Raw genomic sequence first — 27,461 nt, 5'->3', positions numbered from 1 at the left:
CTGGTGGGATATCAAGTTCCAGAGGAAGGTTGGGGCTCTGGTCTATTCCCTCTAACCTGGATGAACCCCTAAATTTGTCTCTTCGTCTTTGTGCTTGAGATTTAACTGGTTTTGCTGGGCTTACTTCTAATTCTTCATCATAGAAAGGTAGCTCTTTCAACGGGTCATTTGCACTCTGAGCTCTTGTGGTGATCAAACTGGGGATTGCACTTTCTGGCTGTGCCTGCAGGATAATGTCTTGCTTCTGTAAGTTGTGGTCCTGATCTACATGAACTGTATGCAGATGTCCCGGAACTTCATTAGACACCAAATCTAGCAGTGTAGGTATATCTAAGCCCAATATCACTGCATATGGTAGTCTGGGTGCTAAAGCCACTGGCAGGAGAAATGTTTGGCCACCTACAGTCAAATACACCTCAGCCATGGGATAATCCTTCTCATCACCATGTACACAGCTTATTTTAGTCCTTGTGTCACTCCATAGTTCTCTTGGTACTAGACTAGCCAAAACCACTGACTGAAAGCTCCCTGTATCTAAGAGTGCTTCTTCACGCTGACCATTAACAAGTACAGGTGCTGTTCTTACTACTTCATGATCAGGACCTGGCAATGTGGGTCTGGGGGCTGAGCACAAAAGGGATGGCCTACTTTGTGTTGTTGCTGGGCAGGTATACTGAGTGTGGCCTATCTGGTTACAGTGATAACATCTAACATCTGATTTTGAACCTGAATGTGACTTTTTAGTGTTGTTACTTTTACCAGAAACAAAATGTCTACTTGCAGGATAACTTCTACTCTGGCCTATACCACCACTCCTTACACCCCCATCAGACTTACTTTGTCCAGTCACAAAGCTGTCCCGGCCAAAGGTGATTCCTCTCGAACCTGTTCTGGCAGAGATGAAGATTTCCGCTAGCTGTGAAGCCTCCTCTGCAGATTTGGGGGAACGTTCCCTGATCCACACCTCCAGATCTGGGTGGACCATCCTCAGAAACTGCTCCAAGATCATCAGTTCAGAAATGTCTTTCATCGTAGATTTTTCAGGTTTCGCCCATTTGTAAAACGTGTCTTTTAATCGCACATAAAGTTCTCTTGGAGTTTCACCTGGGTGAATATCCAGGGCTCGAAACCTTCTTCTGTATGTGTCAGCAGTTATTTCATATTTAGCAAGAATGGCATCTTTTACTTTATCATAGACTTCCGAATCAGCAATGTCCATTAGCACATAAGCACTACGTGCTTTACCTGTGAGCAGAGGTACGAGTCAAACAGCCCATTCTTCTCGAGGCCAACGGCAGACTTGAGCCATTCTCTCAAAAGTAGTGAGAAAATGCTCAATATCATCATCTGGAGTAAGTGGCAACAACTTGGGATCTCTCTGGTGAAATGGTTCCTGTCTTGGCAGAGACCACATCTGCTGACCAGTCAGACTAGGCCCCTCATCAGGTTCACCTCCCTCCTCGATTTGGTTGTCCTCTTGTTCCTGCTGCTGTTCTGTCATTTCTTTTACTTGAACTTGAATTTGCTGAAACTGGTGTTGCATACTTTTCCATCTTTGTTCTTGTCGGGCTGATTCTTTCTCCATTCTCTGGTCTCTTGTTGCTTGAGACTGCATCAATGATTTCACCAGAGCTGTCAGTTCATCCAGTCTATCGCCAGGTTTAGCTCCTGCTTTAGCCACTGGATCAGCTGTAGCACCTTCACCATCCTCTGCCACTTCATTACAGTCATTCTTCTTTCCAGTTCTCGTCATCATATTTACCTCATTCATTAGAGGCAGCACTCCTGACACCACTTGTCAGTTTTGGCCGGCGGTCATAGGTTCTGTCCAATAACATGACACGAGACTGGAGTAAAATACATCCATGGATTGGCACTTTATTAAAGAAGGAGCATGATAACAGCACAAAACACTCACTACAACTAAACAAAATGGCTTCCTTTCATACTCTACCTTTTCAGGTGAGCATCCAGAAAAGTCCAAGTATGGGGGTTAACTAATCAAAATGAAAACATAACCCTCCACACAAACAAACATACAATTACATTAAAGCACATCACAACATATACATATTTCCAACACGTACTACAAACAAACCAATAACATAAGCTTCACCCATTACTATATAAATTAAAAACCCTCTTTATCCATACTCCCTAACCCGGCACACTGGTCTGCTCCAAGAGCTCTTAAACAGGTGATTGAGCCGCTTTCAATCTTTTGCTCCACATCCTGCAAGAAGCAACCAGGACAGGTGAGTACCTTTATAAGTTCACATTTCACATAGATTTAGGTTATTGACAAATGATTAACTGTAAGCAGCTCTAACTTTGGCTCTTCCCCGACACAGGTAGGATGGCCAGTCCCACTGTCTCTTCACCGTTACAAGCTGTCAATTCTAATCGTATGTCAAATAACCTAATAAAGAATTCATAAGAACTAATGTGTTTTTCTTTATTATACTAATTTAAATTCCCAATCCAACAATTAATCTCTAACAATACCAACCAGCTAATGGAACCCCTGGTCTCCATTACATCAATAAAAATTAATTATGTGACAAAGAAACAAAGTGTAATATCTCAAGGACTCCTAAAAAGTTGCATTCTATGTTCACAGAAATTAAATGCTGAAATACAAGTCGGGTTTTGTATTAACTTGATTTGTATACTGCTGAATATCCTGATATCTGTACTGAGTACTGTAGATTCCAGCACATAGTGTTTAACCTGATGAGTAAAATTCACATCTTAAATAAATTATAGAGAAAGAGAAAGGAAAATTAAGAGAAATGATTTTTCTTAACTCAGTTGTTCTAAAGCCGACTTTATGTATTTTCTTGAAGTTTTCAAGCTTTCACAATTTTAAGGTTCTGTTTTGTTTTTGTTTTTTAATTATAGTGAAACTAAAGCCTGAATTTCTGAAAAGCAGCTTTTGTAGAAATCTCTTTTTCCTCTTTATGCAGTCAATTTGTAAGGTCAAAGTTCTTCAAAAACTCAGAGCTCAATGGAAACGAAGGAAAAAAAACCCCAAAAGGTTCCAACAGAAATCTGGATATAGATGGTATTTATTAATAAAATGTAGTATAATGTTTAGTAGTGATGGGTAGATGAGGCCTCGTGAAGCGTTTCAGCACATTCCCCAAACTGTATTGATACTGTGTCGACACAGTGTTGCTGTTTTGCTCCATACTGACACCTGCTGGACCTTAAATATCATTGCAGGCAACTTACTTGAGACTCACAACAGACACTGATTCCAACCCAATGATCTAGTCATACTTGTACACTGTAAGGTATTGTACTTTCCATGGAATCATTTTATATCTTTTACGTTTCAAATATTGTAGACATCTTTAAAATATGTTGTGAATGACACTAAGTGAAAATTAAAATGAAAGTATTGTGAATGTAATAATTTGTAATAATAAATTTGAGTCAGTCAGAGTTTATTATAAAATTCTATTCAGAAAAATAAGTTTATTCAATGTTTTTGCATTCAGTCTATTGCGTTTTTTTGACCCCATTTCCCCAGCTTTGGAAAACTCACAGGCACAGATGAAGCTGGGGTACACAAAAACTGTAAAGCCAGGTGGAAAAGGTTCTGATAAGATGTCTTCCTATTCCCCCAGTACGTTAAAGGATCCTCTGATCTTGGAATGTTTCTGTCCGACACTCCCCACAATACTAAGGGGTTGGCAGTCCTTTATAATAAAATTCAGGACTGTCTGGTCCAGAGCAGTCTTCCTAGATGCTTGATTTCAAAATAATAAAACACATATTAATAAAAAAAAATGATGATAAAGCTGTCCGGTGTCAATATAGGCTGACCTGTGTTCATTCTCAGTGTGTTTGTCTCCTCATTTTCATGTTTGGCTCTGTAATGCCTAAACACTGAGGGTAGATTACACTGAAACAAAGACAGACAAACTATTACCTTATTTGCAGTTAAAAGATCAAAATGATCCCACACAGCAGAAACATTTCTTTTTCTTTCGGGCTCCATTTTGTTATGGAGAGATGTGTTTTGTTTTTTGTTTTTTTAATCTTTGCGAGAGTAATTTTGTGTTTTTTTTGTGGCGTCTCGTTCCGTTGACAGACGCGATGCGGTACTTTTTAAACACAGTTTGGCGCGTTGGCAATGAGCGATACAGCAGCTGTATCGATCACGTGACTTTTTCTTAAAGCGACTCACGCACCGATACAGGCTTCGCTAGGTGAGCTTGATACATGTGTCGGTGCGTCAGTGTTGCTGGACCCATCACTAATGTTTAGAGAATAACAGAGATCCTTAAATGCTTAGTGTCCTATAATTTTCTTTACATGATTCATGCTTAAGAAAAGGGATCAATTTAGAACAGGGGTGCCCAATCCCAGTCCTCGAGAGCTACTATCCTGCAGCTTTTAGGTGCATCCCTACTCCAACACAGCTGAATCAAATGGTTCAATTACCACTTCAGCATGCATTCAAGTTTGGCAAATGCCTGATAACAAGCCATTCATTTCATTCAGGTGTGTCGGAACAAGGATGCATCTAAAAGCTGCAGGATAGTAGCTCTCGAGGACTGGGATTGGGCACCCCCGATTTAGAACATCTAGAAAGAAATATAACCCTTTGAAACCATAAGGACATGACAGGTGAAGCGAAGCTCCCTTCTCATGCTTTATAAACAATGTGTTTTGCATACTCCTCTACTCCCACATCAAATCTACAAAACATAAATCAAAGCTACAGTATATATGTATGAAATGCATGTTGGTCATCTGAGAATAGAAAGTGCTTCTATTCTATTCAATTCAATTTTATTTATATAGCGCGAAATCACAACAAAAGTCGCCTCGAGGCACTTCATAGGTACAGAGAAAACCATGCGGACGGCAGCGGCGGCGATGCAGACGAAGCAGGTCCGGAGGTCGACCACGACGTCGATGACGTCCAGCAAGGCGAGGCTGAAGCAGGTGAGGCAGGACCAGAGGAAGCTGAAGCTGGACCCGGCGAGGCGGAACCAGAGGAAGCTGAAGCTGGACCAGGCGAGGATGAAGATGCAGAGGCTGGACCAGGCGAGGATGAAGATGCAGAGGCTGGACCAGGCGAGGATGAAGATGCAGAGGCTGGACCAGGCGAGGCTGAAGTGGCCCCTCGGCCCCTCCAGCGGAGACAGGAGGCTGAAGCGGCCTCTCCAACGGAGACAGGAGGCTGAAGCGGCCGATCCAGCGGAGACAGGAGGCTGAAGCGGCCCCTCGGACCCTCCAGCGGAGACAGGAGGCTGAAGCGGCCCCTCGGACCCTCCAGCGGAGACAGGAGGCTGAAGCGGCCCCTCGGACCCTCCAGAGGAGACAGGAGGCTGAAGCGGCCCCTCCAGCGGAGACAGGAGGCTGAAGCGGCCCATCGGACCCTCCAGCGGAAACAGGGGCTAAAGCGGCCCCTCGGACCTGCAGCTGACGAGGCGTGAAGCAGGACGGGCCCCTCAGGCCCTGCAGCTGACGAGGCGTGAGGCTGGATGGGCTCCTCGGGCCCTCCAGCTGACATGGCGTGAGGCTGGACGGGCTCACCGGGCCCTCCAGCTGGAACAGGCAGCGGCGTGAGAGCCGCGGAGTGCTGATCAGACTGTTGAGCAGTTGGCTGTGCAGATGATTGGGCTAACGAAAGGGGTATAAGGTGAAAATACTGAAGCCTGACCTGGACACAAAATTGATGACCGAACAAATGACTGAGCTAATAACTGAACAACAGACTGAACTATGGAATAAATGAGAGGTTGTAGTGATTGGTGTGGTGGTTGCTGACATAACTCTGAGACTCAAGAACACAAGGACAGGGGCTGGATAGGCTCGCTTGAGCTTACAGTGGACACAGGAATGGGTGCAGGCGTCTACCAGACACGAGCCGCTCCCACCCGAGGAGTAGGTACGGGCGCAGAGGTAGGCTGGGAAATAACGAGGGGAATGAGACACAGAAGTTGAGCACAGCTGGGAGAAATCGGACATAACAAGACCCAAGGGAAGCGAAACTCAATACATTCATGTAGGACACAGACCTTCAAAGTAAAACAGGAAATGTAACATAGATGCAGACTTGACTAGGTGAGACAGAGCAATTAAGAAACACAGAGAACAATAACAAGGAGACACAGAGGGCAGCTAACTAAATACTCAGAAAACTACAGAGAATACAAGAAAGAAAATTATTGTTAGCAAAAGCAGCTGATGCTACAGCTTTGGACTTAGCCAGTACACTGCTGTAGTTAGCACTGTGGAGCATCAGCTGTGATTTAAGTGGTTAACTAAGAATTCACAATAATACATATATTTTATTAAGTAGCGCTACAGTTTCAACATGTTTTATTACAGCTTAAAAAGATGTATTAAAACTGACACCAGCGGTTCATCCATCCATGGGGTCTGAGTCTTCCAGGTGTGCTCCCTCTGTACTTTGCAGCAGAAAAAACTGGAATCTTCTTCTTGGTGTCATACAGTGTCTCAAATGTTCTGGTGTCTTCAAAAGTCTGGCAAATCAGTTAGTATCTGTTTTGGTCCAGGATCTTCCCTCCTTTCAAAATTCCTGTGATGTTTGGTGGAGTCGATCAAGAAAAAACTCATCACAGTCTTCCACCGATGTCACCACTTCAGTTTCAGTGGGAATGATGGACAGAAGGAAGAGAGCCGTGAAAGGCAACAGGCGATGCATCATGAGCGAGCCCTGTGAAATCAGGTGACAGGAGAACAAATGTTATGACATTAGTCCTAAGTATTACACATACTTCCTTTACTTCTTTTTTCATATGAAGTCAGTGTCTATTCTAGACATCCAGTAATATAAATAAGGTGAATTATTTCGATCGTGTAGAGAGAGTCTGTTATGGTGATTTGGTATGATAATTTAGAAAGTATAATTCTATAAGTACCTAGTATAAGTTTTATTCTGAATTTCATGTTTAACAGGTTTTGGAATTAACATCTAATTTCTGTGGCACCTGTCAAAATTTACTTTAGCTTAGGAAAAAGTTCACAAAAAAAGGCTACGAAAACAGAAACACTAACTGGTATAACTGTTTATGTCAATTATTTAATGCTGTTAATTTAGGTTTTCCTTTTTAATTAACTTTTGCAATGTTATTGAAAGGCTTATTGTGATTTCTTTAATGTAACACCTAAAACAATGACGAATATAAATATATATAATTAATATATATGAATAAATATAAGATATAAGCCTTATAAGATATCTAAGAGAAACACACCAGTTCTTACCATTTCAAGTTTACTTTATACGTTCACAGAGTAGTGGAAACAAGAGAGTCTGCGCACTGCAGAGTCATCCTCCATAAATATAAGCTAAGCACAAAGAAGAAGTCAATATTTACTCAGCAATTTGTCAAAAGGTTTTAATCATGATTGTGATCAGTTTTACACTGTACCTAACATCTATGGTCTCCAGTGACCTGCCATAACTTTCCCTTTTCTCTCTTTCAACAAACTACACACATTAAGGTCATGAATGAATGTTAGCCTTACTGGAGAAAATACGTCAGGGTTTTACATTAATTTGACCTTCTCCTTGTCAAAGTCAACAACTGAGATGTACATTCACAATAATGCAACTTAATTGATTGAAAATGGTGATACAGCAGTTTTACTTTCATGGTAAGCTACTTTATTTTATTTTCAGCATTTTCTACTTTTCGTGTTTTTTTTATGTGTGAATACAAGGCCATCATTCAGTTGCTGTCCCTGTCACACTGTTGTTTCATGTTGTTTTTGTGTTACCGCTCTTTGTACATTGCAAACAGGCAAGAAACCAAATCATGTTAGAAATTAGATCTAATCTAATTTGAATAATTTGAGTTTTAAAAAAAATCCATGAAGCTTTTTTTTCTCCTTTGATTTTTCATTTAACGCATGGCTCTGATTACCATGGAAGTGTGAATGTTTTAGACACATTTATATCCAAGAAAACAAATGTGCAGTAGAAACATATCTGGGATAAGGAAAGAATTTTATTTCTAAGTGAAATTAGTTCTGTACAGCAATGTAATTTCCACCAGCGTTTCTATCAATGTATCTATCAACATGGCACAGAGCAAAGCGGCAGAACTGTTACCAAGATGATATCATCCATAACAGCAGCATCTGGTCCTGCAATCACCATTAAAAACTAATTATCACAAGAAGCTAACAGGAATCCTGCATTAAGCCACCTATTTAGCAAGCTCCAACATGAAGTAATAAGAACTTTGTAATAAAAAAGAAAGAAAAGAGGAAGACAGAAAGAACAATATCTCAGGTATGTCATAGGTAATTATTTATGGTTTAAAAATTAGCATGTATTATTTCAGAATAACAAAAATCACAAAGATCATTATTATCATGCTTATTTTTTATGCATGATTAGCAATTTATGAAAATGTTGGCTTCCCCTCCAAGAGTGCAAACGCGAGTGTGTTCGAGTGGCGTGTGTGACTGAAGAAAACATTTTTGTGTTTGTGACCCACAGGGTTGTTCTTGCCCTCCCCCATTCTTGGATTCCCTGGACTTTTTCCCCTTGCACATTTTGTATATAGCACCTGGTGTGTTTGTAAACAAACTTTTCAACTTTTTTAAACTATGTTCTGCACTTGAGTTCATTCCTGCTTTTTGACAGTGTGTTTATCAGTAAATTAGTATCCACTAAGAAGCCTAATGTGGAGATGAATGAAATAAACAAAGCAGTTAGTTGGGGTGGTGCAGAATCACCCTCCCTAATTATAAACTAGGCTCAAAGACAAAGTCAGTATTTACTCAGCAGTTTGTCAAAGGGTGTATATTAGGGAAGTGCGGAAATTTAAAATGTTAAGAAAAAAAGGTAAGGTTACCCAAAACTGAAATATAACTTAAATTTTAAGATTACACAAAAATCCTTTTTCACAGAACAGGAAGTGGGTAAGTGGGTAATGTAATGCTGTTCTTCAGAAATGGATGTTGATCAACACTTAAAAGTTTGGGTCACCAATTGCTATAGTTGCCCCAAACTTTCTTGATTACAACAAATCTGTCTGTCTGCAGAGAGGGGGATTGTTGGAACACACTGTGTTTTTAAAAAGAAAAAAAGGAATGAACAATGGAAGAGATGCATCATAACCCATAAGAGTGCAGATCCCTCCTACAGAGAAACTGAGAAGAAAGTCAGCGTGTCAGTGAGTACAATTTCCTTCACAATAAAAGAACTCTGAGAAAATTGAAGAAACTCTAACTTAATAATGTTCATAGTAAGCAAGTCTGTTTCCACTGTAAAGGGAACGCTGCAAAAAAGACATTGCTGTGTGTGCATAAGAGTCTTTTGGGAATAACGATGGGACAAAAGATTTTACATTCATTTGTCTTTCTTCTTTATGTTAACAATTCGAGATGTATTGTCATACTAATGTGTTTTGTTTGACTGTGATGATACAGCAGTTTTGTTCTCACAGTTAGCTACTTTATTTTAGTCTGCATGTTCTGCTTTTCTTGGTTGTTCTCGGAAATACTTTTACTGTGAAATGCAAGGACTTCATTCAGTTTCTGTACCCGTCATCTTGCTGTCTGATGTTGTTTTTGTGTTACCAGTCTTTTTGTATGTTGATCTTTTATGTAACAGCAACACAACTTTAGCCCAAGTGGCCTGAGATAGAGTAAAATTCAATTCCAGTCTGCCACAATCTTTAGAAAATGAGATTCTACTAAACTTTTATTCTGCATTTCATATTTAACTCTTCTTGGAATAAGGTTAGGACAACCAGTGTCGTGTCTGTTATGATTTTAGTTAAGCTTAAAAGAAAGTAAAGAAAGAGATTCACGGTAATGGAGTTCATAATTACAATGAGAATACTTTATTAATCACTAAGGAAATTGTTGTGTTGTCACACTAATGTGGTTTGTGATACAGCAGTCTGTTTTCACAGTAAGTTACTTTATTTTTGTTTGCATGTTCTGCTTTTCGTGGTTCTCAGAAACATTATGACTGTGAAATGCAAGGCCTTCATTCAGTTTCCTTTCCTGTCATCTTGTTTTTTTGTGTTGTTTTTGTGTCTCTTTGCATGTTCACCTCAAACAGACAAAAAAAATGAGATCTAATTAGGACTGCAACGATTCATTGAGTAACTCGAATATTTTTAGGAATCCTTGATGCAATTTTTTTTATTTCTGTGCTTCATTTAATGCACAACTCTGTAGAGTCACTGTGGAAGCTGGAAGACGGGCTGCACATGTGATTGTGTCACTGTTTTTCCTTTTCTGCTTTTGTTGCTCGTTCTCCCCAGTCTGCTTTGGTGTAAGGGTCACGTTTTAAAAGAGATTTATTTATTTATTTGTATTTATTTTTTTGCATTTGGGTTTGCTCTTTATGTTCACTGGGCCAGATGGGCCATATTAGTCGACAGTGTGCAATCCCTGAGAAGGGCTCACACCTTATAGAAAATTAGGCCTTGCAGTGGGTGTTTTCAGTGAGTTGGTTTGCTGTGTTTAAGATAACACGATTGCAGTGGTACCAACCATTTTCTTAGGGAAACAGTTGCATGTAATAAATAATATTTATCTGGAGTGGGTTTTTAAACAAGGAGCACCTGTTATCTTCTGGTGAGAGCGAGTTACCAGGTGATTGTTACATTGCGGGCAGGTTGCACCATTAAAGGTACATTGTTGGTCGTAAGTAACCTTTTATTGTCATGTTTTAGTTTATTGCAAACCTTATTTTGTTCTTTTCTTTTAAAATAATAAAATCGGATATATCCTGGCTGATATTGACAGGCACACTTTGCTCCCTCTCCCCCACTCTTATGTTTCAGTGTTGCACTGACACGTCACATGACTTAGACACTTTGGGGGTTGTTAAGTTGTTTACATATTGTAGCGGGAGCAGGGGCCTGTTCTTCGTACCTCGCTAAGTAAGTTAGCCGGATTTGAATGTTGACGATTTCGCGTGATCTTGGATCGTTCGGTTCTTCGAAGCTCATCTGGGACTTGCTGTCATAGCAACAGATCCGTAAGCGTAAACCTGCTGGGGAGCAGGTTTACTTTATGTAAACAGGATTAGATCGCGGCCACTCAGGTATGTCCGCTGCAGTTATATGAAAGCAAGAGCGATATTTCGCCAGTGTTTTACCATAAATAAAGATTATCAATGTAACTAAATATAATGCAGCATTTGATTCTTTTATTGATTTCATACAGATACATACAGGTCATTTCCGAAAAAAAGGGAAATGTACTATTAATCATTCTATTACATGTAGTAGATCATGTCAGATGTAATTCATATTTTGGTAGTAATAGTAAATTACTACGTGCAATCAAGATGAGAGACCACGACTATAAAAGCGAGAGAGAGAGAGAGAGCGAGAGAGAGAGAGAGAGAGAGTGTTAAGTAAATAATACCCTCACAGGAGAATCGATATCTCTCTATGAGCACACCGTCGCGCTGAGCTAAAGGATCCTGTCTATCCCGCAATATACGCTAAATTCTGTAAACTCTCCTTATCAATCTTGCACCTTCCTTGCTCGCGTACAAACGGACAGGACATGGCTGCGACAGACTTCCCAAATCCACCTTCGCTTTTATAGTCGTGGTCTCTCATCTTGATTGCACGTAGTAATTTACTATTACTACTCTAAAATATGAATTACATCTGACATGATCTACTACATGTAATAGAATGATTAATAGTACATTTCCCTTTTTTTCGGAAATGACCTGTATGTATCTGTATGAAATCAATAAAAGAATCAAATGCTGCATTATCTTTAGTTACATTGATAATATTTATTTATGGTAAAACAGTGGCGAAATATCGCTCTTGCTTTCATATAACTGCAGCGGACATACCTGAGTGGCCGAGATCTAATCCTGTTTACATAAAGTAAACCTGCTCCCGAGCAGGTTTACGCTTACGGATCTGTTGCTATGACAGCAAGTCCCAGATGAGCTTCGGAGAACCGAACGATCCAAGATCACGCGAAATCGTCAACATTCAAATCCAGCTAACTTACTTAGCGAGGTACGAAGAATGGACCCCAGGTGTGTTCGGAGAACCGGATTAGCGAGCTCAGAGTTAGCGCGATGATTTGATCTTGGATGTTTCATTTGATCTTGGATGTAGTAAGCGAGGTACGAAGAACGGACCCCTGGTGACGCATCATTGTAGATGCAGTGAAGGTGAGTCCAACTAACCCGTTCCACCTGCAGCGGCATCACAGACCAAGAGCCGCCACAATAATAAAACATTTTTTATTTATTATAAATAAATTACTTCTCCTAATTATGTCCTGGGTTTATGTATGTAATAATACCAAAGGAAACATCACAAAAAACACTTAAGGTCATGAAAATTAATTGCGATTTAGCAATTCAATGAGGCATCCCCCTTATTTATTGTATTGTATTTATAAGTATTGTATCGGTATTGGTATCTGGTACTGGTACTGGCCCGAATTTACTACCACTACCTACAGAGCTAAAGTAGCTCACATCGCGTAAGTATCCAGTTGTGTATTTCTTTATGTTTTTGACCACATTACTGGCCTGTAAAACAGGAGAGAAAGTGAACACAGGAGACACGCAGCCGTTTGCCTGGTCAGTCTTCCCAGAATGGATAAATTTACGGCAGCTATGCACCCGACTCAGTTCCCAAAGCACGCTGCTGCCCCCTACTGTCCAAGGGGTTATACACTCTCCTGGCAACAGGGAACTTACATGACATTGTGGATTTAAATTACACCAATAAACCAGCAAAATAAAACATGCATAATAATCTCCATATATCACGACACTTAACTCACAATTGTGACCACATATCTGTGTGGATCACATAGACACTGATGTGGCTTATTGAATCTTTTGGACTGTGTTCAGCACAATATTAGTTAGCCAATAATTGGAGGAGGTTTATTGCTGATTTGTCTGCTATTCTCAATGTATGATGAATTATAATGACTGTTAGCTATTTGCACACTCTCTCTCTCTCTCACTATATAAAATATTTGTCTGGTTAAACTCAGTATGGTTCCGACAACAGCTTTCACAATAACATAACATAATGATATATAATTATATGTTTCATGTGTGTGTGTATGTGGCTTGTGTGTGTCGGGGGAGGAGGCACCAAACAGGCTAGGACCGCCCCCCGGAACAGCTATAAGCAAGGCTGTCCTGAGAGGCTGCAATAGGAACCACAGGAGCTCTGCAACAGAGGGAGAAGCAGTTACTGGCAGGTGAAGGACTGGGTGAGTAAGGAGAATCTGACAAAGGCATTGTGGGCTTACAGGGTCAGGCTAGCTTCGGGGAGGCTTTCTGTGGGAGAATTCCAGAAAGGGGCAGTGCAAAGGGAGGAATGGTTCCCTGAGTTGCCAAGAGAGTCGGGGCTTGAAGGAGGACAGTCAGGTGAAGCAACTGGATGATGATTCCCTTAATGAGAGCTGACGACAGAGGTGGAACAAGGAGGTGAACACTTCCTCTGAACAACAGGCGATGAGTCCAGGGCGGGATTGTATGGACACCTGTGCACAAGGGAGCAGAGTTAAATATGAAGACTAGGCTTCGTCTAGTTACCACAGTAAGTGACTGAATGAACTGGCGATGAGTAGTAGGCAGCCCTGGCTTAAATAGGCCTCGTGTAATTGACAGCAGATGGGGCTCAGGTGCGACAGAGGCGGCTCCGAGAGTAGCCAGGGTGCCATCCTGATGACAAAATTGAAAACCCCTCTGCTGCTCCCACGAACCATGACATGAAAACTAAAAAATACAAAGCTTCAAAAACCTGTGAATCGAGATAAACTGACATGACTCACTGCCACTGAGGACACAGAGGTTACATGAGCAATAACCTTACTTGGATATTAGCAATTTATTGATTATAAATAGGCAATATTACCTTGAAGTTCAAATCTGACTGACTCAAATTCTAAATTGAATACATCTCACTGTAGTGAAACTTTTATAGAACACAAAGTTGAATCTGTCATTTTGGGATTATTATTATTATTATTATCCATCCATTCACTGCCGCTTATCCTTTTCAGGGTCGCGGGGGGCGCTGGAGCCTATCCCAGCTGTCATAGGGCGAGAGGCGGGGTACGCCCTGGACAGGTCGCCAGTCTGTTGCAGGGTCAACACACAGGGACAGACAACCATTCACACTCACATTCACTCGCACATTCGCACCTAGTGGCAATTTGGATTTTCCAATTAACCTATCCCCACTATTATTATTATTATTTTTATTATTATTATTATCATCATCATAATTATTATTAATAGTAATGTCATTTTTATTGTTATCCTGAGTTACAGGGTAACAATAATGTTGATTACCTAAAAGAAAAACTTTTTTGTCACCTGTCAACAATGTAAACATGCTGTGATACCCTGAGTTACAGACAGAGGGCTTCATCGTACACTGGAAGTTATTTTAAATTATTCCTGAAAAGTTAGTTTTGAACAGACATTGGGCTGCAAATCAAGGCAGCATCTATGTAACTTAATAGTCATTCACACGTTTATCCTCTATAACAGTTTGATCCTTTTTGATTTCCTATAAAAATACTTTACCCAGATTTAAAATGATGCCTTTTTGAAATGCTGAAGTGTATTTTCCTACAGAAAACACAAAATGCACTCTTTGATGCTCCAGTTGTCATTTATTAGAACCACAATAACATTTCAACAACAACAGTTCAACATGGGCTGCATGATGATACGGTGATTACCACCACGGCCTCACAGGAAGACGGTCCTGGGTGTGAATCCATCAGTTTCCTGGTCTTCAGTGTGGAGATTGTATCTTCTCCCAGTGCTGGTGTGGGTTCTCTCCAGGTACTCCAGCTTCCACCCACAGTTCAATGATGTGTTGGGTTATATGGTTATTCTCAGATCTGTCTCTCAACAGTTCTGGTAATTTGTCCATAGCTCCTCTCACCCTTTGACAGCTGGGATAGCCTCCAGTCAATCACTGGCTGGTACTACAGCTCAATACTTAAATACAGCTCAATTAAATAATTATCTTATCTCTGTAGCTGTTGTTGAACACATCATTAAACATTCTTCTGTAAACCAGCACATCAGTGTGTGTAAATCTCGTCTCAAATCTTCTTTGCTTTTGCTATTTGATAAATTTCTGACATTTTCAAATAAAATGTAAAGTTGTATTTCAATATTTGAGGGAGATGATCTCAAAGCAGTTACTGTTGGTCACATCATTTACTTTGAGTATGAGTACACTGTATTACACTGTACATGAGTACAGTGTAATAATCACAATGATGGCTGAACTCTGACTCTTAAGTAAAAGTAAAATAACAGCGCTGGCAGATAAAATACCCAAAATGCAGGAAGAATAAATGTCAACAAGACAAAAACAAAGAAAGTAAATCTGATAAAGCACAAGAATCAATCCGGCACTCAGGAGGGCAAATAAAGGCATAAAATCAAAGCACATGAGACAGGCAAAGTACCAAAAGCAAAACTATAGAAACTAGTAAAATATGATCATTATAAACGCAAGAAAAAATAAACATGGAGATTACAAAGCAGGAACCACAACTTAAGAAATACTTTATAAAAACCCTGAAACAAAAACATTATTATTTCATTAAATCACATCTGTACCTTTTACTTCATTATCATCTCAGGCATGAATGGTTAATAAATATGTGGTTTAAATTAGACATTTATGATAAAAATGTAATATAACTGCTTATGTTAAAACCATGCTAAATTTCCCTTTATGCATAATAAATGCTTTATATATATCTTTGCTAGAAAGATATAATCCAACTTCTTTTATTTTTAACTTCTCTACTTGTTTTAGGAAAATTTTAATGTTGATGTTGTTTATTCAGCCAAAAGTTGGGATTGCAAGCTTCGTTTATGAAGCATCAACAATATTTAGATTGTGATGTGGTCTATGGTACCTGTCTGTTAGAGAACAATGTTTAGAGAGACTCTGGTAAGAAAAACAGCATGAAATGATCAATAAACCTGAGAAAAACTGATGATGCCCTTCCATTTCACAATAATGCTTCTGATATACTCCAAGACACCAGCCTTATGAGGAATCTCATCACTCTCATTTACTCGAAACTTTTTGAAAAATGTGCTAGAAATCTAGACAGTTGCAGCAGTAGACACTGGTTGTAGTACCCAGAGGGCCAGTTGTTGGCTTACCAGATGTGGTACTGTAATTTGGAACTGTGGGGGAAAGTGGGGCAGATGTTCCAGGTGATGAGAAAGATGTGGTGCTGGGAGGGATCGGTGAGTTAGATGTAGAAGACAAAGGTGTTGAATCTGAAGGGCTGTGGTTGTAGGAGGAGTAGATGTACTCTTCTTTCTGTTCCAATATTGGCGGCATTTAGAGTGACACAGTGACTCAGGTTCTGAGTAAAGCTCAGTAACACTTGTGTCATTAGGACATTGTGTTCCAGGAAATGCTTCAATTCCCAGCTCTGTGTGGAGTTCTGCCAAGGTCTTGGTCTGCAGATTCGGGCCATCATCTTTGTTCTCACCCCAGTGGGCACTCGCCAGCCAGCTCTCCTTACTGTGACTGTAACAGCAGAATGCCGACCACAGCACTGAAGGAATATTTATCCTTTGGTTGAGTGGGTTTTCGTTCCCGGGCTGTGCTCCAATCACTACAAAGCCTTCTCTTCTGTCATTGTTGTTAATGCAGTAATTATCCAGAATGCATTTAACACATCTCTCCATCATGTTCCACCTACCATTGTTAAATTGTCTTCTTTGAGGAACAGCGTTAGTCAGGGTAAAGGTAGATCTTTTGTCAACTTCATCAGATTTATACAAACTTGGAAATAAATGCCCTCTGTCAAACTCTGTCTGTTTGTAGTAATCAATGTCCCCAGCCTGGTGGTTGTAGGTGATTGTCTTGTCTGCTGGTATCATATTGTCATTGTCATTTATGTTTTCAAGCTATAAAAGTGAAAACAATATATTAGTGACTCATGCATGGCTGCTGCAAAGTGGACTAAATGTACATTTACTAATTGGTTGATCAAAGTTATATAATTTAAACATAACAGCCCGCTTAAGGTGTGAGCTTGACATATTTTAATGCTACCATTTAAAAAGGCAAACTTTAATTGACAAGACTGTGGTTGCATAGGAAATATACAGATGTGTCCTATATCAGAAAAAAATGCAAAATCTAGATCACTGAATGTTAAGTAATAAGCTAAAGTAGTAATACTTTATAATAATCTCAGACTATTAAGCATTAGTGAGATATTAGTACATACTACTGAGGATTACTCTTCAGTAGTATGTAATTTATAAATGTAGACTTGAAATACTTTAATTTTATTTTATAAATTCTTTATGTGGCAAAAATACTCCTCACTTTAAATGCAGTCAAACAAAGTACTAAATAACAATTAATAACTGATTGAATTAACCATGAATTACAGTATGAAATAAGTATTAATGCAATCTTTATTAGAACAATAAGCTCATATCTTAATTGCTATGTATATAAATCTACATTTAAATACTTTGTTAATCACTTATTCAGCCTCTCTAAATGTTACCATGAACGTGTTATACATGAGCTTTTTAATTAAAGGGAAATGTTTTACGTACTAATGCCTCAATTATGCTTAATAGCATGACATTATTATAAAGTGTTACCATAAAAGTTACTTTTGTAGTTCACTGCAGTGCTTTAGTCCCAACAGCAGTAGCATAGCACTGTGGGTAGTTTAATTTTAGTGGTATACTAAGATTCACAGTAATAAATGTGGTAAGTATTATCATCATGTAACACTGCATTATGAACATATTTTATCAAAGCTTAAAAAGATGTATTAAAATTGATGACTGTTACTAATAATGATACCTGTGGTTCAATCATCCATTTGATCTTGGGCCTCTTGCCTGCAGGTCCACCTCTGTACTCTGCAGCAGAAAAAACTGGAATCCTGTTCTTGGTGTCGTACAGTGTCACAAACCTCCTGATGTTTCTCAAAGTCTGGCAGATCACTTTGTACCTGTTCTGGTCAAGGGTGTTCCCTCCCTCCAAAATTCCTGGGATGTTTGGTGGAATTTGCTGCAGAAAAAACTCATTACAGTCTTCCACTGATGTCACCACTCGAGAATCTGTGGGAACGATGGACAGAAGGAGGAGAGCAGCGAGGGGCAGGAGCTGCTTCAGTAATGACATCGCCTCACCCTGCTTCATCTGGTCAGAGGAGAAACCAAAAAGAATTATAAATAATTACACGTAAAAGCAAATATTTTGGATTTTACTTATCTTCTGTCTTATATATAAAATTCAAATGGTTAAAATGGTTGATGTTCGTATTAAAAATGGATAAAGTTTCAAATAATGAGATCAGTATATGCACAAATAATCACTGAGTCAAAAACTAAGAATTAGAACTACCCTAAAATGCTTGCTTCAAGACTTTTTTTTGTTTTGGCTCTGTGTGATGTCAAAAAAGGTGTAGAGCTGTGGCTGTGAACACAGAACCCCACCCACTGTTCACATGTTGTGATTGCAAGGGATATACAGTCAGAAGTAAGTTGGATTAAAGGAAGAGGACAAAATTTCAGATGAACAAAGTCCCATTATAAAATGAGGAATACGGATTAACCACAAAAAAACATAAAAAAACCCCCCATTAAAATACAAAGGTGTACATGCATGTGAAGTTGGATTCTTGTAAATATTTAAGCCTCATTTTGTGTTTTTCCTGTGACAGTTTAAAATGCCTTTCCGCATCTAAAGGAAAACACAAAGTCAGCTGAACAGCAACAAAGACATAATTCACTGAGGCTTTCAGGCATTCTGAGTTCCTCCCATCTTTTCTCATTGTGTTTTTATCTACTTTTAGCACCATTTCTCATCAGTCTCCAAAAGGTTGATTCTGTTCATCTGGACGTAGCGTTTTGTGGGAGAAATGTTTCGTCACATCCTGCAGTCAACTGAGACTGAAGAAGTCACTTGGATGAGTGACGAAAGGTGGTGTGCAGCCACAGGCCAGTTGCAGACACACTGCTGGCCCTGTGCTGGCCCAGAACAGTTTCAGCTCTGGCCCCAGATGTCAGCCTAATGTGTACCTTAATCAAGCCATGTAATAACAAAGTGCCAGAGCATGCTAAACAGTGCAAAAGTAACATGCCGAAACCCTGTTCAGACAGTGAATGGACTGATTTTTATATAGCGCTTTTCTACTCTCTCTATGATTGCGGTGATCAGATGTACGTCTCCTCAATACAAGGTCAGCAGTCAGCTCTCTTTCAGATTCCCTGAGTCCACCTGCTCAGGTTTTCTTGGATCAACACAATACCAGAGAAGAAAATCACTTGAGGAATCATATTCATACCTTGTCACCAAGATTGTTGTGGAAAAATAAAACCACAATGATTTTCTGAGCTATATTGAAATAACCTTTTGAAATGGGATCTTTGCACCAGCACTAAAGAATAGGCAAAAATAGCTCCTTCATAACCTTTTGATGGATACAATCTTTGTCTATTCAACTGTATGAAGCTCTGTTCTAACCATCATGTAGAGACCAGCCTGAAAATGAAGTGTGTATGATGTGTTCAAGCCCATACAATTCACTGTTTGGGTTTGACCACACCATACACTATGGTGTCATAGAGAGTTAAAATTACATACCCATAGTACACACAGGTTTGATGAGGTAAAACACTAATTTTTCATGACAAAGAATAAAGAAAATTAAGCTTTAGAGTCAAACACCGAAGTTCAACTAATCCAAAACTTTAAATCTTTAAAGAACAAAAAAGCCAAACAGAAACTGAAGCTCAGTAATATTCACTGAAACTCCTAAACTCAGATACATAAATACCCTACCACCATAACAGAATGTGTCCACACATGCAGACAGGACTTTCAAACAGAGTATTTTTATATAATAATATAAATTGTACACGGAAACTGACTACAATCACCTAAAATAAATATTGAAAGATTGATAAAGATGAAAGATGAAAAAATTCTTACCCCCACTTGTTTTCTGAAAACAGTCTCAACTGGTGTTGCTACAGGTTTATACAGCAGAAGACCCAAGACAGCTAGTGAGGACCTGGACTGACTTCCTTAAATATAAACTGAGCTGAAGGAGGAGGTCTAAGTTTTGCATCTATCAGTGTTTTAGAATGGAAACTCTTTTCAGATTTGTAAAATTATATGTGATGCATAAAGTTACGTCATCCTTCTTCGTGTGAGGGCTGGAAGTGGAAGTGGGAGTAAAATGCCAACAAAGTTAAGAAAAGTCCCTTATTCTGGGAAAACTGACAATATTTTCTGAATCATTTAGTTATTAATTTTCTTTTTTTTTCTTTTTTTGGAAATATAAAACATGTAGTCATTGAAAAAATACACAGACACAGCTGGGGCCAGTGATGGTGGAGACTTTGGCTTCAGTTTAGCAGCATTATTGATTAATGTAAATGTTTTTGATTTATTTAACATAAAAATCTTTTTACATGTTGAAGCTTTTCAAACAGATTAACACAAAAGTTGTTTTAGGTTCACCCAAAATGCCGAAGTACTGATTTGTGAAAATCTTAATATTGAGCTCTCTAACACTTTCTCTGTGTCTCAGTGAGTTAAAGCCACTCTTTACTAAATTAGAACCTGCCTTTCTCCAACAGCCAGCTGGAACAGGTCCTTATAGGACCTGTGTAGGGACGCTTTAGGTGAACCCACACAGCACACGGGGGAACAGATGTGGGCCCCACACTGTGGGTGAGTGGAGCTCCAACTTATGCATTATTTTGTACAGGAAACAGTCACTTCTACATGGATGCTAATATTTGACATCAGTCTAAGCAGCTGTATCAAACATTTTATTGTAATATATTTCACAGGACATTATATTTCCCATTCTGTTTGTTGCTGGATTGGTGGAGATGTTCTTCATTTACCTGACTGTCAGTTTCATTTTTTTAATCTGGGCACTGATTTTTCTTCTCATAAATGATTTATTTATCAATCAATTGTGTCCTGGTAGACTTGGATCTGCCTGAGGTGACGGTGGCTCAGGGGGTAACATGAACACACATTCCTGAAAATATTATTGGACTGAAAATAAATGCTTAAAAATTATCATGACTTTTACTGGAAACTGAAATCGCTGAATCTTTTCCCTTTTGAATTTCTTGTACTGTATAACTGATGCTGAGCTATGACGCTAAGTGATCTCAGTAAACAGTGAATGGAGAGTTTTTTGTGGTTGGCTTTACGGTGGGAGTGCAGTATTTACTCAATAATAATAATAATAATAAACATTATTTATAAAGCACACTAAAAACCAAGGTGCTTGACAAAATAAGATGGGAAAAAGGAGATGGGAGAGAGAAAGAGAAAGGGAAAGGACCCGGCACGCATTAAATAAAAAACCATGACAATCATAATACATAAAAGTAGTTAATAGTTAATAAAAGCATAATAAATAGAAATGTGTCAACACACACCAAATATTAGCTAGATGGAAAAGCAAGATTTAAAAAATTAAGTCTTTAACCGTGATTTAAACAATGGCATAGAGTCAGATGCCCGGATAGCAACAGGAAGACTGTTCCATGAGACTGAGTCAGCTATGGCAAACGCACAGTCGCCCCGAGACTTGATCACAGGAGTGATGGAGGAAAATTTCCTGCTACCTGTCAAAAGGTGTGCCACCGCATTCTGGACAGACTGCAATCTAAGGAGAACGGAGGAGGAAAGGCCGATGTAAAGAGAGTTGCAGTAGTCCGGGGGTGGCCTGCAGGTTTTAGATTTGTCCTTGATCCATCACAGCTGATTTAAATGGATAAATTACCTCCTTAACATTTCTTAAAGTTCTCCAGTGATGGTAATGAACTAATCATTTTATTCAGGTGTGTTGACCCTGTGTGATTACTATCGAACACAGTTTTCTTTTTGTTCAGGATAAGAGGATTACTCTTAAACCAATCTTTTACCTCACGCATGCATTCATGAAGATAATGAAAATATCTGTATGTCATCGGCATAGCAATGAAAGGCAATATTATACTTCTCAAAAATTGCTCCAAGAGCGAGCAAATATAGTGAGAAGAGATTAGGGCCTAATACAGATCCCTGAGGCACACCACAGCATAGATACTTTTAGACACAGGTTTTCTGGAAAACCGTAGTTGGAAAATCTAGAGTCTAAAGTGTTGTTTTGGGGAGTGATATCACTGCATCAGAAAAAATATCAAGCAATACATTTAGTCCTTTCAAACATGGGACAAAGCTAAAGCTAATCAGCACAAACAAATATAAATACAGGATTTAGTTTATGAATAGCGATTGCATTCTTCAGTTACAGAATTATGTATCAGAGCATTAAATTCATTAAACCTGTCACGGTTCCGGGGACTCGGGTCCGTGAACAGTGTGGACCTTTATTATTATTATCATTATCATTATTGTTGTTATTGGATGTATGTTTGCGGCACTGTGCTCTTGTGTTCCATGCTGGTGTGTGTTCGTGTGTGTGTCTACGGGTGTGGCTGGAGGATGAAGGACAGCCACCTGCAGGCCTGATGGGTGTGGTCCTGCCGGCTGCTGGTCACGCCTATGTTCCCACACACCTGCTTCTGATCAGGCTCGTCGGGGGAGCTACATAACAGAGCGATGGGGCTTCCTCCGGCGCAGGATCGTTGAGTTAGACTCCATGTCAGTGTCTCAAGTACTGTTTAGTGTATGCCTGCTGAGTTGGTGTCATAACGGCTGCGTCTGCTGTTTTATCCTCAGGAGAGTGGAACACGGGACTGCAGGACGCACGGGGTGTGCGTAGGCACAGGGGCAGAGAGCACAGGATATCAGCACTTAGGGGAAGACACGTCACGGGAGTCAAGGGAGCACTCTGGAGAATTATTGTGTGGTGTACATTTACCCCCACTGTAAATAAATGCACTACTCATTCCACTAAGTCCAGCGTTTGGGTCCTATCTCCATCATTCCCCACGGTCTGCCTGCCAGACCGTGACAGAACGATCCTGCGCCGGAGGAAGCCCCATCGCTCTGTTATGTAGCTCCCCCGACGAGCCTGATCAGAAGCAGGTGTGTGGGAACATAGGCGTGCCCAGCAGCCGGCAGGACCACACCCATCAGGCCTGCAGGTGGCTGTCCTTCATCCTCCAGCCACACCCGTAGACACACACACGAACACACACCAGCATGGAACACAAGAGCACAGTGCCGCAAACATACATCCAATAATAACAATAATGATAATGATAATAATAATAAAGGTCCACACTGTTCACGGACCCGAGTCCCCGGAACCGTGACAAAACCTTAAGAATGTTCTCAAGTTGAGGTGGAGAGAACATACAATGATCATTTCGAGCATTTTGAGAGTGTGTAAGACTTGGACCTATGTTGTGAAGTAGTATTTTAATCTCATGTAAAGGAAGGCTGTAAAGGAAGATGTTTCTGCTTACACAAAAACATGCCATATATACAGTTTTCTCAAATACTTTGAGGCAATTCTCGCATTTGGAAAGGTTTTAACATCATGATCGTCATTTATCACAGTCTTAATGCAGTTCTCAGTAAAGGCATTTTTCATAATTTGGACTCACATGTACAAAAAACATTAAAGCATTAAGGTAGGTTGTTAAATTTCAGAACATTAAATATATTTATTACCACTAGTCCTGCTTGTTTGTCAGTAGATATTTACATCCTAGGTTAGAGCTCTTTGCACTGTTTACGTTGCCCTCTGTAATAAGCTCACAGAAGCTATTGTCTCGACAAAGGTGAGTTGATAAAGTGACATTCTCCTCTAAAGAAGTCATTCATACATGATTTTATTCATTTTGCACAAATGGTTGATGGAATAAACACTGAAAACCTTTTAATAAAAGCACATTAAGATAAAATGAATCTACAGCACAGTAACAAGCATTATACCATAATCTGGCAGTTATAGCTGAAACTTAATCTCAACGTCAAAGTTCAGGTGTTTCTCTGCCTGGCAGAACTTATTAAAACTATGCAAACTCGTTGACTCAAAAAAATTGAGTAAAGCTTATTTAAGAGGACTGTTAGGACAACATATTCATTGCAAGTATATTACAGTGTAAAATCTTATATTGTGTTCAATTAAAAATATTTAGGTTGGCTGAACACATTTTTTGTCAATGTCTTATTAAAACTCAAAGTAAGTTAGCAGTACTTCTATTCAAAAAAGCTGATCAACTCAGTTTATTTGAGTTGTTTTAAATTAGAAAAACTAAGTAAGCTGGAAATTTTGCTTCTCTGTATGGAAGAATAAAACTATTTGGTTTTGAAATGCCATGTCATTACTTTCCTCCTCCCTGACACATACTAAATGGTGGAGAGTCGTAAACCACTGCCTCTATGACGCCAACTGTCTGCCATCTGCAATCCAGCTTTGAGATCCCTTCCCAGAAGCCTTAACGCTCACTCACATCCTGGGCCATCTCACCTCAGGAAATCATATGATACGGTGGAGCTAGGTTTCACAATGAGCTCACCCAAAACCTTGGCTGATTGTGACCTACACCCATTTTCATACTTTGGCTCATGTGATTAGGTAGAGGATCATTAGGGGGTCCATTGTCCCTCTCGGTGGGATACTCCCACAGGGCTTAAATCTGGGACTCTCCACCATTTGACCCCAGAACTGAAGAAGCTTCTCGGATGAGGGGTGAAACGTCTTCAAGCAAGCAGATGCAGATGCTTTTCTTTCCTCCTTAGACTAAATGTAAAAGCAGTTTGTTTATGATGAAGAAAGGCTAAATTTGACATTAATACATGTCACAAACCACAACTGCAAAGCATTTAAATAAATACAGGGGTTAGGAATATAGAGTTCATATGTTAAAACGATTTATATGGATTAAAAACAAGCCCTGCCCCCTAACTGCTGGACTCTTATCTAGTAGCTGCACACTAATCTATTTCTTATAATTAAACAATTTTTATTCATTATCAAGAAAAGCATAAAAACATAACAAAGCAGGCAAACAAGAAAGAAAGAAAAAATCCCAAAGGGAATATATTAAAATCATTATATACCTGTACAAATACACATATGGGGTAAAGAGGAGAAAAAAAAGAGAGAGAGAGAAAAAAGAAGAAATATATTTTCACTCATTAACCCACAGATTTAGAAAGAGAAAAAGATCAACTCCAAGAGTGAATTGTTGTCCTTTACGCTTACTTTCTATTTAACTGAGAACATCTTATACGCATCTTATACTGCTGGACGCAGCGCTAACAGCTGATCCTTACTGTAAACAAAGGATCCCTGCTCTGGGTCCCCAGACACGGGTGAAAAAAGTAGAAAAAGACTAAGAAAAACGACCAGAACTAGCACAAAACGGTAGAATATGGTTGCAGAGTCTAATTACTAATACGTTAGTTATAAAAAATTACGAGAAGAAAAAGATAAGAAAGAAATAAACTCAGAATGAGCAGAGCTGCTGTAACAGGCATTTGAAATACTACTACTACTACTTATAATAATAGTTTCTGTTTTGTTAAAAATGTGGATAGATACAAGTTTTATTGTGAAAGTCCAAAGCCTTAAGCCAGATTAGTGGCCCGCTAAATGGTTAAAGTCTAGTTGATAATAAAGTAATTTAGCTTGTCCTTTTAAAGAATTAAGTTAAATTCAACAGTTGAATCATAAGAAACCTTTTGGGATCGTAACTGTGCTTATTAGAAACTTTATATATTGGAAGTTGGCTTTTAATAAGCACGCAATGATCATATTTAAATTAGGTGGTCTTTTTTTTAAACACATCTCTTTAGGCCTGAACTGACAGTGCCAATACAGCACATTCAGACACAGTAGTAGATGGTGTTTTTAATATTATGTGTTAGTCTAATTTGGGGTCTACATTGACCTTCTGTGTTGGAAGTTATAAACGCTGCACAACCCTTAAGGATCAAATCAGCTTCTAAATAATTTAATGGTTTCACTTTACTATTACCTTTTTGTAATCTTGGGTCTCGATCAAAGATCTGTTCTACTACCGTGATTTATTTTTTACCTCTGCTTTTTCATGTTCACATGTGGCAGCAGTGTCATTTGGTATGTTATGAAAGATGTGTTCGAAAGTATGTTTTAGTTTGTTCAGTTTGTCATTGTTTGTGGCCATCAAATATGTGATGGTTCGTTTAACAGTTAAAAATCATCAGGTCTGAAGTTTTTTGTTAAAGGGTTTGAGACGCAGCCTTCAGAGCAGGTGACAAGGCGTCCCTGGGAACAGCGAGGGTCTTGTGCCATTAAAGCAGTGAAGCATGGACATAGCAGAAGAATCCACATCAACTTCCAGGACAGCGGTGACATGCGATGCATGTGGCAGGGTGAGTAGCGGTTTTTGATATAGGCAACAGGGGTGGTTGCCCAGGGCAGCATCACGGGCATCTGCAAAAGTAACTAAGTAAGTAAAGTTTATTTATTAAGCGTTTTTCATAGACAGGCCATCACAAAGCGCTGTACACAAATATTAAAATAATCATCAAGTTAAGTCATGGAATAGACAATAAACACAATATAAAAAATTAAAAGTAAATTAAAATTATTAAAATTAAAATTTAAAAAGTGTTGATCAACAGGAAAATGTTGCTCGTCATCAAGATTAACGTGATTAAACATTAAACAGGCAATTAATCCGTCTGGACCGCAGAATGACTCAAAGTCCCGGAAATGTCTCTGTCAACAGCAGTTTGTTCAAAGTTTGTCAATTCTGCACTCCAGATGGCTTGATTGCTTTCCAAATTTTACTGCTTTCCACTGCAGTGCTTCACAATGAGCACTGGAGCCTGTCAGGGATGTGTGCTCAGCCCACTACGGTTCACTCTGACACACAGCTTTGCAGAAATGCACAGTTCGAACCACATCATCAAAGTCGCTAATGCCATGACCAGGTGGGTCTCACCAGCAAGAACGATGAGTCAGCATACAGAGAGGAGGTGAAACAGTGAACAGACTGTTGCAGAGTCAACAACCTGTCTCTGAAAGTGGACCAAACAGAAGACACGATTGTTAATTTCAGGAGAGCACAGACCGACTACTGCCCACTTAATATAAATAGATCCTCTCTGGAGGATGTCAAGATCACCAAATTCCTTGGTGTCCACCAGGGGAGGACATCTCCTGGTCCCTTAACACCAAGTCCATAACCAAGAAGGCCCAGCAGTGTCTCTACTACTCTGTCCTTTACCACTGTACATGGTTAAAATGACAATAAAAGCCACTAAGAAAATGCAGCACGGTCACATTACTATTTTTCAACGAACAGACAGTTGAAGCTGTGTTCAGCTTAGAGGGTGTTATATTAGTTGCCTAAAAGTAGTTGTTTATGTAATCCGGTTGCTACAGCTTTAAGCACCTGCGCGTGCTCCCGCAGATGGCAATTATGCTGTATGCAGTTATGCATACAATTATGCAGCAATGTCTGGCAGATGATCACATTTTGGCAC

The 27,461-nt window shown here is 39.4% G+C and overlaps 1 protein-coding gene and 1 long non-coding RNA gene across 3 annotated transcripts; one reads left to right on the top strand and one right to left on the bottom strand.

The window, feature by feature from the left end:
• The first annotated feature begins 12,080 nt into the window (after positions 1 to 12,080).
• On the top strand, positions 12,081 to 18,301 carry LOC112843149 (uncharacterized). The gene is made up of 3 exons (XR_003215314.1): positions 12,081 to 12,166; positions 13,109 to 13,233; positions 17,897 to 18,301. It is a non-coding gene; the product is annotated as an uncharacterized LOC112843149 (long non-coding RNA).
• Positions 13,231 to 18,220, bottom strand: LOC109199395 (endonuclease domain-containing 1 protein). Of its 2 annotated transcripts, none has more exons than XM_025901028.1 (2): positions 17,853 to 18,220; positions 13,231 to 13,506 (listed from the first exon to the last, which is right to left on the bottom strand). In XM_025901028.1, the coding sequence occupies exons 1-2, from the start codon at positions 18,192 to 18,194 to the stop codon at positions 13,387 to 13,389; spliced, it is 462 nt and encodes a 153-aa protein (XP_025756813.1). In that variant the 5' UTR covers positions 18,195 to 18,220; the 3' UTR covers positions 13,231 to 13,386. The 2 variants fall into 2 exon arrangements, with proteins under 2 accessions (XP_025756813.1, XP_025756812.1); XM_025901027.1 differs by lacking the exon at positions 13,231 to 13,506 and adding an exon at positions 14,510 to 16,930.
• Positions 18,302 to 27,461: the final 9,160 nt, after the last annotated feature.

This window comes from Oreochromis niloticus, linkage group LG3 (assembly GCF_001858045.2).
Source record: "Oreochromis niloticus isolate F11D_XX linkage group LG3, O_niloticus_UMD_NMBU, whole genome shotgun sequence".
Classification (NCBI taxonomy): Eukaryota; Metazoa; Chordata; class Actinopteri; order Cichliformes; family Cichlidae; genus Oreochromis; species Oreochromis niloticus.
Note: the sequence above shows the minus strand (reverse complement) of the source record. Positions and strands in the feature narration are given on the sequence as shown.